General features: G+C 44.3%; 1 protein-coding gene across 1 annotated transcript; it reads left to right on the top strand.

Moving 5' to 3' along the window:
* Positions 1–212: 212 nt before the first annotated feature.
* Positions 213–14,634, top strand: LOC306998957 (uncharacterized protein; the record flags this gene model as incomplete). Its single annotated transcript, XM_079613356.1, has 2 exons — positions 213–955; positions 14,600–14,634. Coding segments are annotated over exons 1-2 (651 nt in total), but the record flags the coding sequence as incomplete, so codon positions are not given.
* Positions 14,635–14,643: the final 9 nt, after the last annotated feature.

Here is a 14,643-nt window from a genome sequence, read left to right as displayed (position 1 = left end):
AAACGACTAAATAAACCCAAAAATGTGACAAGAACTCCTCAAATTATTACTTGTCTTAGAACTCCTGACATGCGTATTAAACTGTTTTTAATTCCTTTTCGTCATCTTCCCATAAATACATACAGACACATCAGGAATACAACTGTCCTACAGTGATGAAAGGAAGAAGCGCAGCCACAGAGCTCTCACTCTCTTTCTCTCTCAGTCGCTTTCTCACTCACTCACTCTCTCACTCACTCACATACACTAGGGAGACATTAGTGGTCTTGTTTTCTCTGTGGAGGTTCTCTGTGGCGTATCCATAACCTGTTAAGGCTTCATGAAGCTCGCAGCCACAGCATGTGTATCGGAACAAAGATATTGCTTGTGCTTTTAGTGCACGTGGTGTCCTCGATCCCTTCTGGCTGCCCAGAGCGCTGTGTGTGTGATGACCAGCATGTTGTCCAGTGCGCTGAACAAGACCTCAGCAGATTCCCAACAGGACTCCCGCTGACCACCCGCCAGCTCATCCTGTCCAACAACCGAATCTCTGATTTGCCCGCGCTCGAGCTCAATTTCCTGTCAGACCTGATGTATCTGGACTTCAGCAATAACTCTCTCACACACATATCTGAATCCACGTTTGGAAACCTGAGGAAGTTGGCATATCTGGACCTGTCCTTCAATTCCTTGGGTAAGATTGAGGAGCAGACCTTCAGAGCGCTGGAGAGCCTGGTGATGTTGAGACTGACGGATAACCCCAGGCTGTCAGAATTTCACCCTCTGGCTTTCTCGCACGCCAGTGCTCTTCAGGTGCTGGACATCAGCAGGAACAACCTGAGCAGACTCAACGTGAGCTCCCTCATGGCACTCGGCGGGCTCAGGTCTCTCGGGCTGAGCGGGAACCCGTGGCTGTGCGCCTGCGACACGGAGGAGCTCTGCTTATGGATGCACACGGACACCGATACATTTCAAGGTAGGCTATAGACTTAGGTTACAGTTTGGGTCTAGGGTTTGTCGTTTTGCCTGGTTAGGCACATTGGGTAATTTTTTCTAAATAACTTTTATTTGGTAACACTTTAAATAAGGGTCATTAGTTAACAATATATTAACTAACATGAACTAACCATGAGCAAATTTGTTACTGTATTTGTTAATCTTTTGTAAAAATGCAGCTGTTCATTGTTTGTTGATGTTAGTTCACCGTGCATTAACTAATGTTAACAAGATTTTAATAAAGTATTAGTAAATGTTGAAATTAACATTAAAAAAGATTAATAAATGCTGTATAAGTGCAACTAACTAATGTAGTTAACCAGTGTTAACTAATTAACCTTATTGTAAAGTGTTACCCTTTATTTAATAGTGTTGCTCTAGAATGCTGATGCATATATAACACTATAACACTATTATATATATATAATATAGTTATAATATAGTTGCACTATAACAACATAATATAAAAATAAATAAAAAAGATTTATTCAGGGAGATGGGCAGTGCTTGAACTTGGTTTTGTTTTAGCATCTATAACTCACTGATTATGCATTGTGTGTGTGTGTGTGTGTGTGTGTGTGTGTGTGTGTGTGTGTGTGTGTGTGTGTGTGTGTGTGTGTGTGTCACAGATTTATAATACTGTCACCCAGGAAAGCAGTGGTCATGTCGGCCCTGTAGTTCATGTTAAAACTCATCGCCTGTTAAAACACTCCTCAGTCTCCTGCATTCAAATATATTATATGTAGATGTAGTTATAGATGGATGAATCATCCAGGCTGATTAATCTGCTGAATTTGAGATATGTGCCCACTTGGCAGATTTTATAGTTTGGGCACTTGATTTAAAATTAAATGCTGCCTTTTAATCCAGCAATTTCTTAAAAACGTAGTTACGGACAGTGTTGCAGAAAGTTACTTTTAAAATTAATGCATTACTATATTGCGTTACTCCAAAAAAATAATAACATTGCATTACTTAGTAACTTTTAATGCTGCAGTCCGAAACTTTTTTGGGTTAAAAATTATCCAAAATAATTTTTTGAGTAAGTACATGACCAGCCAGTGTTCAAAACTATCTACTTGCCTTAGCTCAATTCAAACCGGTAAGCTTGTAATAATGTTTTTAATTCCAGTGGTTCTGGTCGATTTCTGCGGGAAATGTCTTTACGTCATTACGTCACATCTGTACACATAAAGAAGAGTCTCGGCTAGTATAGGCTATGTTGCCTGTGAGGATGTTGGAGGTGGAGATGCATAGCCTTTTCTCACAACACTTGATATAATTAAACGTATTAATTTGATGGCGGATCCAGAAAGGTTCAAACGACAATCACCAGTGTCGACTGGAGATTCACCCGGTGTAAAATGCAAAAGACTTCAGACTTCGGAGTGGCTACAGAAAAAAAAAAAGACTGCAACCGGCCCATGCGTGTTGTTAACATTAACAATTTGAGAACAAAGTATAATTTGCACGGTTTGACGTGATATGATCGTTAAATCAGCGCGATTTACTGCAGTGATTTTTTCCCCAGTTGGTCAGAACAGTGGATGTTACTTGTTCAGATGACATTTTCCGGTGAAAATGATTATGTTGGTCATACATCCAAAAAGTATAATCTGTTATTGCGAATGCCAGGATCCACACCGGCACGGCGACTGACAGCCGCACATTCTCCTCAAAACATTGGATTCATCCGTGCCGTGCCGAGGCACAACCCACGTAAAGTTGATAATTTCGCGAATAACTGCAATTGCAGATTTTGACCAGAGATGGCGACAAAGAGGAAAAACTACGGACTGCAGCTTTAATGAATGTAAACCATGATGTACTAATCTGCTATTTGTTAATGTTTGTAATTCTTGCTTGTTATTGTACACTATTTTAGATTTAGGGCACAGTAGCACACTGCTAACAATGAATGCATCACCCAGTCCTATTCTGTCTTCAGGGCTTGATAAAGAGGGGAAAATAGTCTAACAGCTGGCAATGGATTTGTAAAGGCCATCTGAGTGATACGCAAGAATGTGATGCTTAGAGGATGGATAGATGACTAGATAGAGACATAGAGATAGACATATATTTAGACATGCTTGCATATATATATATTTATTTTTTATATATATATATATATCTTTTTGGAATGTTCATAGAGTCCAGTTATATCCAGTTATGTTTAGGCTAAGGGCCTCTAGGGTACAAAGCCACACTGAACACTCATACACAAACACTCATAGCGTGAGGAATTACACAGAGACATCTCCTGCTTTTAATTGGCACAGATGTATTCCCTCAAGTACTGCTAATTATTTTTCTCTACAAATGAACATGCAACTATTCACATAGAAATGCAAGATCAAACGCGAACAAAATCTCTCCCTCTGCTGTAAGCTACTAGCCCCGTATATGCTGGCCTATTTTTTACTGTTTACTGGCTTTGTAGGGGCTTATTCGTAGGGGCCATTGTAACACAAAGCGTGGGGTGCGCCTACCAGGCATAGGTAACATTATTATACATATACAGCTGTCAATGCACATTGGCTCAAGAGTCAATATTGAGCTTTTTATCTTAAAGGGATCGTTACATAAGCATATCAACTATTTGAATATTTATTTCAATGAAAGTGAAAAGCTTTGAAGACATAAGTGAGGATAAGAAAATATGGCGCGAGTACAAAGGGTATTGGATGAGAGAAAGATAAAGGAAGAGACAGACCATACAAGTACTGCACGCCAGATGGGTTGTGGGTATTCAGTCCCCATAACTAGGGAGAAAGTAATTGCAAGGATGGAGACAGTGGAAAATGTTGAGATTACTGTAAGGAGGTACATTATATTCCTCGTGCATTTCTTTCCTCATATTCCTCATTTATTAGTGATGTTTGTTAAGGAGGGAAATCACTATTATTTTACAATGAAGGTATAATGAAGATGAAATAAAGAGAGAATTGGAGCAGAAGAAGACGTGTCTCCTTACAAAAGCATAAGTACAAAGACTAAATGACTCAGCCAGAGCAGAGGCCAACCATGGGTTTGAATTATTCAGTGTGTCAGTGTGTACGGTAACTAAATATCCATGTATGAAAGGATGCCAAAAGGCACTGCTTTAATTTACACCAAAATCAGCAATGCTCATTTCCAGTGCTACTCATGAAGTTAACCTTAAAGGAAGACATTAAATCTCATGTATAGTGCATGGAACTGACTTGTATTTTAAAATACCTGCATGTAATTACACTACTGACTCTTCCCTTATCTTTTAACCCAACCTTAAACCTACCCATACCACCAAACCTGTGCCCAACCATTTAACATCGCAGCAGATATTTATCACCAAGTTTAGTGCTTTCAAATATAACAATTTAGGGAGAAGGGAACAGTGAACGCTGCTAAGGGTGCTTCTCAATACTCAAATAGATGCATCAGACCCGGAAACTGATCAAAGTTAGCCATCTTGAAGAACATCTTAATTCTGTAATTGCACCCCGAGGAAGCAAGGTAGGAGGAGTGAGGAAGATTCCTGAGGAGATATGAGCAGAGATGCACAGGTGTATGCGAAAGTCTTTATTGTCGAAAAACCTGACGGACTTAATCATTTTATGCACTTAATAATAACTTAATAATAACCAACTTAAAACCATAAGGGTAGATCCTTTGAGCGCAGCTGATGAGTGCTTTGAAGTGATGCTCGAGTGATCAGGGTTATTAGTAGGCTACACATAAGCTTTCTTTCGATTCCTCCATCCTCATTTTCTTTTCTTGCATCCTTCACTCAAATCCTACGGGTGGTGGGGCTGAGAGTTGAGGAAAGGAAACAAGGATGCACAAATTAGAAATGAGAAGCACCCCAGGTGAGCTCTGATCCTCTCCTACTTCGATTCCTGCATCTTCTGCCCTCGGTTGAGTGTGCGGCTACTCAGCCTATGCAGCGAGCTAAACATTCAGTAAGAGAAGGTGGTTCCAGGAATGACAGAACACATATTTCTTCTTAGTGCCTTTACTGAAGACCTCTCTCTTTTTGATTTGTTTAGCTCGCTGCATAGACTGAGTAGCCGCACACTCAACCGAGGGCAGAAGAGTAAAAAGATTATGGCATGTCAAAGCTTCCCAAAGATATAAGGGGTCTGAGAGGAGTGTAGAATGTCAGCACCTCCGGACATTTCCTCACACGCGTGTAACCAAAAACACTAACGGAGATACTGACCCCTAGTGGGAAAATAAAGAAATGCACCAGCGAACTAATACAAATACTTTTGAACATAGAGAGACAGAATACTCCCCGTCTGACATCTGTAGAATGTCATCCATAACTAGCATGTAAATACAGATAAAGTACCATGATTCTAAGTACTGTCCTTAGATACCAATAACACAACCTCACTTATAGGTCTTATGTAGCATCTGAGTTCACCCTTGCGGAAAATCTTCACCTCTATTTTCCTGACAAGTCCATCCTCGCTTGGGAAGATTTTGGAGATGAGTCCAAGTGGCCAGTTGTCCCTATGTTCAAGTGCCTCCTTTAGCAAAACAACATCTCCTGTTTGTAGATTTGGTTTTACTGTTTTCCATTTGCGGCGGTTCTGAAGTCCTGAGATGTATTCCCTTTGCCATCGGCTCCAGAAAACATTGGCGAGGTATTGTACGCGCCTCCATTGCGCTCTGAAAAGATCCCTGCTTTCAAACTGACCTGGTGGGACAGGTGGAGTCGCAACTTTTTGTGTAAGTAGCATGGCAGGGGTAAGAATGGTTGGGTTTTCTGGATCTGTAGAAACTGCTGTGAGCGGACGAGCATTTACTATTGCAGTGACTTCAGCCATTAATGTCACTAAGATCTCGTGAGTAAGTTTTGCATTTCTATGCTCTAGGAGCATTGCATCGAGGATTTTGCGTGTGACCCCAATCATGCGCTCCCAGGAGCCACCCATATGAGATGCATGTGGGGGATTAAAATGCCATTTGCAGCCAGAGTCTTTGAGAAAGCTGTGAAGTTTGCTGTTGTGACAGCCCTGTTTGTCCATTTGCAGTTCTTTGCAGGCGCCCACAAAATTTGTCCCACAATCGGATCTTAGAAGTTTGACTGCACCCCTGATGGCGAAGAAACGACGCAAGGCATTTATGAACGACGACGTGTCCATCGATTCTACAATCTCAATGTGAATGGAGCGTGTGCTCATACATGTAAATATGACTGCCCATCGCTTAGCATCCGATTGCCCACCACGTGTTTTTCTGACTATGACAGGCCAGGGGCCGAACACATCAAGGCCTACATGTGTGAAAGGAGGGTCCGTGGACAGCCTGTCCTCTGGTAGCTCCGCCATGATCTGTTCCTGTTGTCTGCCCCTTAGTTTGCGGCATGTGACACAGTTGAATATCACTCTGCTTATTGTTCTTTTACCTCCCACAATCCAAAAACCTACTTTCCCATGGAAGTGTTCTATAATGAGCTGGGCAAGGTGGTGCTTTCCAGGGATAAGTATGGGATTTGTTTCGTCCGATGTCAACTGTGCACGTTTTAGTCTTCCACCCACTCTGAGGATTCCATTAGTGTCGACAATAGGGCTCAGTTTGCTAAGTGGGCTTGAGTTTTTAAGGGGCACACCTTTTTCAACTTGTCTTATGTCCTCTGCGTAATCTTCTCTTTGAACAGTGTGAATGATAGTGTTCTTGGCTTGGTTGAGCTGTTTTTCAGTCAAATGTTCATTACAGCTGTGCCAGCCATGACAGGAGCTCTCTGTGTTCGGCTTAAATGACTGGGCAATGTGTTGGAGTTTGGATATAGCTTTAAGCAGTATCTTCCAACTCGAAAACCTTTCAAATCTGACACTACTGAGTCTATTCTTTGAGAGAGCACAAGTGCCACTTTAAGTGGCACAAGTAGTGACCTCAGGTCGCAGTTCATTGTCAGTCTCTGGGTCCACAAGATCAAACAACTCTGCCTATGCTTGACTTTTCCCTGAATTGGAAAGGAAAGCGGGTCCAGTGATCCATGTGGAGTTAGAGAGCTGCTCAGCGGGTAGTGCTCGGGTGGCATGATCAGCAGGATTTAAATGAGTGGGCACATAATGCCACTGGTGAGCTTGTGTGAAGCACTTAATACGTTCCTCTCTGTTGTGCACATAAGCATGAAAGCGTCTCTTTTTGTTAAAGATGTAGCCGAGCACTACTTTGGAGTCTGTGTAGAAGTTTACCGGTTCGACTGCGATATCTAGCTCCTCCAGGACTACCTCGGCCACCTCAACAGCCAGGACTGCTGCGCAAAGTTCAAGTCTGGGTATGGTGATGTCTGGTTTTGGGGAAAGCCTTGCTTTGCCGAGAAGGAAACCCACTTCACTTTGTCCATCTCTATCTGTGAGTTTGAAGTAAGCAACAGCGCCCACTGCCTTAGTGGATGCATCACAAAAAACATGGATCTCCTTAGTTAGAGCTGCAGATAGTGGTATTGAGGTGTACATTCTGGGAACTTCAAGTTGTCGTAGATATTTGAGGGAGTCTTTCCATTGTTGCCACCGTTGTAATTTGTCTTTAGGCAGTTCGGTGTCCCATTCACAAACATCAGTGGAAATGTCTCTCAGTATGGCCCTGCCTTCTACAATGACTGGGACAGCAAAGCCAAGCGGGTCGAACACACTATTAATGACTGACAGCACTCCCCGTTTAGTGAAGGGCTTTTCATTGACTGTTACCTGAAACTTGAACAGGTCTGTGGTTAGGTCCCAGCCCAAGCCTAAGCTGCGCTGCATGGGTGGGGTAGTCTGCCCGAGGTCAAGGCCCTGCATGTCCGTTGCAAGGTCCTCACTTGGAAAAGCACTTGTGATGATAGGACAGTTGGGCGAGATTTTGTGCAGGCGTATGTTACACTGAGCCAGCATCTTCTGAGCTCTACAGAGAATGTCAATGGCCTCATCTGTGGAAGAGAACGATTTCAGTCCATCATTTACGTAAAAGTGACGTTCAATGAACTCTCTTATATCACTGCCGTATTCCCTTTCTCCCTCCAACGCTGACCGTTTCAGTCCATAGATGGCCACTGATGGGGAGGGGCAGTTCCCAAATACGTGTACTCTCATCCTGAATTCCTGCACTTCTCCATCCAAATCATTGTTTTTGAACCACAAGAAGCGAAGGTAGTTGCGGTGGTCCTCTCTGACCAGAAAGTTGTGAAACATTTGCTCCACGTCCGCCATGACTGTGTATGGGTCAGACCTGAACCGCATCAGAACTCCCACAAGAGTGTTATTGAGATCTGGCCCTTTTAGTAGCACGTCATTGAGAGAAACATTGCTGCATTGAGCACTCGAATCAAAGACTACCCTGATTTTTCCTGGCTTTTGATGGTGGTAAACTCCAAAACTAGGAAGATACCAGCATTCTTGGTCTGGAGTAAGAGCAGGATCTGGTTCGGCGTGGCCCTTACTGAAGATTTTGTCCAAAAACTCAACATAATGCTCCCTCATTTCAGGTTTCCTTTTCAGCGTTTTGCGGAGCGACATTAAACGACTGAGGGCCTGGTCCCTGTTGTTGGGCAAACGCTGTCTGGGGGTGCGGAATGGGAGTGGAGCTATCCAATTATTCGCATCATCTTTTGCAAAGTTTTTGTGCATAATGTCCAAGAACAAAGCATCTTCTGCTGAAAGTGCCACTTTGTCATCATCTGCTGTTTGCCGGAAAATGTGTCTACCCAATTCAACTTGTGTCTTATCAAGTGTATGACAGCTTTCTGTGTATTTGTCTTTGATATAGATTTTGTTTTCACAGGGGCTGAGGAAGGCAGGGCGGCCGTTGTTAAGAATGTTTGTCTTAAAGGAGTTTACTGTGGGTTTGTGGGCACCTGAGAGGCAGACATCACCTATAACTACCCATCCCAGATCAAGACGTTGAGCATAAGGCGCACTGTTTGGACCATTTACCTGACTGCGGACCTTGTGAGCTTGGATGATGTCCCTACCCAAAAGGAGAAGGATTTCTGCTGATGGGTCCAGAGGAGGAATCTGCGAAGCGATTGCCTGTAGATGAGGGTGAGCCGACGCAGCCTCAGAGGTGGGAATCTCATCCCTGTTATCTGGAATCTGATCACATTCTGTTAGTATGGGCAGCAGCATGGACGCTTTCCCATTCCCATTCTCAATAACAAAGTCACTAGCTCTGCGCCCTCCAGCCTCTGATAGACCAGCGCATGTTCTAATGGTGTATGGGAGTATGGTACCTTTTACATTAAACATGTCAAAGAAGGCAGACCTGGCTAAGGATGAATTGCTTTGATCATCTAACATGGCGTACATCCTCTTTTTCTCTTCAGGGCATGTACGGGAATACACGTTGACTAAGCAAATCTTAGAGCAGGATTTACCTTTGAGGCCTTGGCCGCATACTCCTGTGCAACTGGTTGTAGTTACAGGGCTTGGGGAATCGGACTCCCCGCCGTAGCTCTGAGGCAGAGGGTTAGAGTCTTTATGTGTCCACGGAGGTGGACCGGCATGCATTGCTGACACGTGCACATCACTATTACATTCTGAGCATTGGATAATGGCTTTACATTCTTTAGCTCTGTGACTTGTGGAAGAACAACACTTATAACAAATAGCATGTTCTTTGAGAATACCTTTTCTTTCGTCCAGAGTTTTTGACCTAAATCCCCTGCATTTAGCTAGTGAATGAGGCTTGTGGTGAATAGGACATTGCTTGTCCGGATTAAGCACGGATGCTCGAGCTGTGCCATTTGTTTGACTGATATCCGTTTTGTTCACTGCAACAGGAACTCTGTATCTGGTTGGTTTAACCAGTGTCTTGTCAACTCTTGGAGCTACTATGTTTGAACTTGGTAACATAAAGCTAGGGTCTGTTTTCATTTCAGCATAGTCATTTACAAACTGAACAAAATATGAGAAAGGTGGGTAAACTGCACCATTGTCTCTTTTGTATTTTGTCCCTTGTTTCACCCATGACTCCTGGAGTCCGCAAGGGAGCTTTTCAACTATAGGGTTTATCCCCCTTGGGGTGTCAAGAAAGCTAAGGCCTGGCAGATAACTTTCACTTTGTGCATACTCTAACTCTAGCAGGAGATCTGCAAGCTCTTGCAGCAGGTGAGCGTCTTTATTGGATATCTTAGGAAAAGTCTGTAAGCGTTGGAAGAGTGACGCTTCGACTACCTCCGGAGAGCCATAACTCTTGTCTAGACGCTGCCACAAACGTTGGAGGCCTGCTTGAGGGTTGTTCACATGGACCGCCCTGATCCTCAGAGCATGTTGAAGTGACTCCCCGTGGAGCCACTTGGTTAGAAGGTCAAGCTCTTCGCTGGGCTTGAGGTTGAGACCTTCTATGGCGTTGCAGAAGATGGACTTCCAGGACAAGTAGGACTCAGGATGGTTGTCGAAAACCTTGAATCCCGCTGTCAGCAGATCACGGCGTGCTAGGTAGGCTGCTAGATCCGACAATTCAGTCTGCGGAGTCACTGAAGGTCTAGGCTGAGGTGAAATGTCCATTTTCATGTGTGTAGGAGGGAATCTCAGTGGTTCCCGGTCTACAAAATCAGTGAGGAGTTCACCTGGAGAGGAAGCGACTGGTGTTTGGCTCTGTTGTAGATGGTGAGAGTCGTTATGACTGACGATTTGTCCTGTGTCAGGCTTTTCTTCTTCTTTCACTTGTGAACTGAAGTTGGTGAAGTGAGCATTCACATAGTCTTGAGCACATCTGATGGAAGGAGGTGTCTTAGGGGAGATGCCTTGCTCCGTGAGGTCGATGGTGTGATGCTCCTCGTCAGCTGCCGCTTCCAGGACACGAGCTGCAGCAACCGCTGCTTCAGCCTCACCCTCCTTCTTCAGAGCGTTTAGCGTCGCCTCAATGCGCGCCTTCTCAACCTCCATGTCGATCTGGCGTTTGGCATACTGTGCTCTGGTGCGGGCAGCTTCTGCGTCTGCTCGGGCTCGTGCTGCAGCTTGGCTGGTGGACGAACGGCGTGAAGAACGTGAGTAGCACGCCGACCGGGCCACCATCTGGGACATGGGCGGTGTACTTTCAGGCTGAGACATCTTGGGTGCTTGATAGGTAGATAATCTTTTTACTCTTCTGCCCTCGGTTGAGTGTGCGGCTACTCAGCCTATGCAGCGAGCTAACAAATCAAAAAGAGAGAGGTCTTCAGTAAAGGCACTAAGAAGAAATATGTGTTCTGTCATTCCTGGAACCACCTTCTCTTACTGAATGTTTAGCTCGCTGCATAGGCTGAGTAGCCGCACACTCAACCAAGGGCAGAAGACTGCACACTACCCACTATAAAAGATTGTCCTGTAAATTATCAGGAAAAAACTGGAAGCAGAAACGTTGGTTCTGTTCATTTTCTTGTTTTCAGGTCTTTTATTCTGAAGTTTAGTCATGGTCATGTTTCCTGGTTTGTTTTGTGATTCCCTTACCCTCATGTGACTCCTTCACTTCTTTTCAATACAGATTGTTTCAAAGCAGCTTTACAGTGATAACTGTAAAATAATGAAACAAAGTTGGTTTTTCGGCTGTACAGCAGATCTAGAAGAAAATAGCCATATAGTCCAACTTAAGTAAGTTCAGTGATGGTTCATTGTTGTTGTAAAAAAGTTATTTATTTTGTTCATTTATATAGCTGCTCTGGAGAAAACCGTGATGTCATCGTCCAGATCAGTTTAGTTATAATGGTGTTATAACATATAATGGTGTCAATGCAGGCAGATCAATAATTTTGTTGAATATTAAGTGTCCCAAACTAAGCAAACCAAAACTCCATCAGGTGGCAGAATGGAGAAAGGCGCAGGTCCTCCATCTGATCTGGATCCGGCTGACTACATCATGAGTTGTGGTCATGTCCAGGCGCAGGTCCTCCATCTGATCTGGTCAGGACCCGGATCCGGCTGACTACATCATGTGTTGTGGTCGTGTCCAGGCGCAGGTCCTCCATCTGATCTGGTTAGGACCCGGATCCGGCTGACTACATCATGCGTTGTGGTCGTGTCCAGGCGCAGGTCCTCCATCTGATCTGGATCCGGCTGACTACATCATGCGTTGTGGTCGTGTCTAGGCGCAGGTCCTCCATCTGATCTGGATACGGCCCGGATCCGGCTGACTACATCATGCGTTGTGGTCGTGTCCAGGCGCAGGTCCTCCATCTGATCTGGATATGGCTCGGATCCGGCTGACTACATCATGCGTTGGGGTCGTGTTCAGGCGCAGGTCCTCCATCTGATCTGGATACGGCTCGGATCCGGCTGACTACATCATGAGTTGTGGTCGTGTCTAGGCGCAGGTCTTCCATCTGATCTGGATACGGCCCGGATCCGGCTGACTACATCATGCGTTGTGGTCGTGTCCAGGCGCAGGTCCTCCATCTGATCTGGATCCGGCTGACTACATCATGCGTTGTGGTCGTGTCTATGCGCAGGTCCTCCATCTGATCTGGATATGGCTCGGATCCGGCTGACTACATCGTGTGTTGTGGTCGTGTCTAGGAGCAGGTCCTCCATCTGATCTGGTTAGGGCCCGGATCCGGCTGACTACATCATGCGTTGTGCTCGTGTCCAGGCGCAGGTCCTCCATCTGATCTGGATACGGCCCGGATCCAGCTGACTACATCATGCGTTGTGGTCGTGTCCAGGCGCAGGTCCTCCATCTGATCTGGATCCGGCTGACTACATCATGCGTTGTGGTCGTGTCTAGGCGCAGGTCCTCCATCTGATCTGGATACGGCCCGGATCCGGCTGACTACATCATGTGTTGTGGTCTTGTCTTGGCGCAGGTCCTCCATCAGATCTGGATACGGCCCGGATCCGGCTGACTACATCATGCGTTGTGGTCGTGTCCAGGCGCAGGTCCTCCATCTGATCTGGATCCGGCTGACTACATCATGCGTTGTGGTCGTGTCCAGGCGCAGGTCCTCCATCTGATCTGGATACGGCTCGGATCCGGCTGACTACATCATGAGTTGTGGTCGTGTCTAGGCGCAGGTCTTCCATTTGATCTGGATACGGCTGACTACATCATGCGTTATGGTCGTGTCTAGGCGCAGGTCCTCCATCTGATCTGGATACGGCCTGGATCCGGCTGACTACCTCAGAATAAACAGAAAGACTGACATTAGCATAGATGACCTTCTTCTTATGATGATGTAACGAGGACATTGGGTGTTATAGGATGTGTTCATGGTTCCAGCTGACCTAGTTTATGCAGTCAAACAATCATTTAACTGATTTAAATTGGTCTAGTTTGTCTAGTCATGTGTCCTGTGTTCTCATTTGTTAATTGTTTGATTGTTCACATGTGTTTCTTATTAATCATTAGTATCTATATATAAAGACCTCATGTTTCCATTGTCCCTTGTCTAGTATTGTTTCCTGTAACCACTGATGGTGAGTTTTGTTTCATATATGAACCCTATTTTTCTACTTGCAGATTAATTTACAAATTGCAAGCAAAAAAAAAAAGAAGCATATTCATTCAGTGCATTTCTACATGTTCATAATATGCATGAATGAATGAATGAATGAATGAATAGTTTTTATTCATTAAGCACAGCACAGCAGGTAGAGTAGGGCTTGAGCACAAGGCTGGGCACAGGACAAGGCAAGGCTGGGAACAGGATAGCACACACATGGAGTATGATCGTGAACTGGCACAGGACAGAAAACACAGAGAGAATAGGATAGCAAATTGGGAGGGTAATGAGGAAGAACAGCTCTAAAAACTACACAAGACAAGAGCGCACGGCAAACTAGACAGGAGTGCCGGGATCTGAGCACCATGCTCCGCAGATGAAACAAAGCACACGGAAAAGAGAGCGCACTCCAAGGCGCACACTCGCACAAAGACAAGACCATAGTATCAGGGCTCTGTCACAAAACTAAGAATAGACCAGATGGAAGTGACCAAACCATGACAGTATTCTATGTGTGTGCTCTGGATATACACTGCACATTTTGGAAATGTATCTTGGTGTTTTAAACATGAAGAAAATGCTTGTTTTGTGCATAGTATGCATAATATAATAGTAGTCAAAGTCCCTTTAAGACAAGTCATTTCACTCGGTGGCCATCTTTGAATTGCCTCTTGGGCATGCAAGTGCATCTCTTTGAATGGGGAAACATCAAATTCTCCAAAAGTGTCGCTAAGCTTACGATTGAATTTCATATTTGAAATCACCAATGAAATCTGACAACTGTATCATCAATTTTGTTTTTACACGCTCGCACAGAAAATTACATTTTTCAGGCTGGATCAAACTAATGTGCAGTGGAAGCGTGCATCTGACCGACTCTATAGGAACCGGAACGTTTAACGGCAGCTGGAGTGACGCAATGACTTTATCAATCGCCGATTGGCTCTTATTTAGAAGGCGGGACTTAATCCGCCATATTGAGCGTTGCACTTTTCCCCATTCAAAACAATACGAGTGACGTGTCTTGTGTTATTCTATAGTCTTTGAAGTAGTGTGCTCCCAACAATGCCATACTTTTGAAATTGTTTTACCTCTAACAAACACGTATTTGTGCAATTTTGTGTCTGTGGTTATCATGTAAGACTGTCATGTTTATTAAGTTGCTAAATATATACCAACAATACAAATGTTTATGGAGTTAATTGAATCTTTTTTTCTTGTGTTTTATGTGACTAGAAGAGGGACAGACCGTGTGTGAAGGTCCTTCATTCTTACGGGGG

This window comes from Phoxinus phoxinus (assembly GCF_949152265.1).
Source record: "Phoxinus phoxinus genome assembly, chromosome: 5".
Lineage (NCBI taxonomy): Eukaryota > Metazoa > Chordata > Actinopteri > Cypriniformes > Leuciscidae > Phoxinus > Phoxinus phoxinus.
This window is presented reverse-complemented; position numbering and strand designations above follow the sequence as displayed.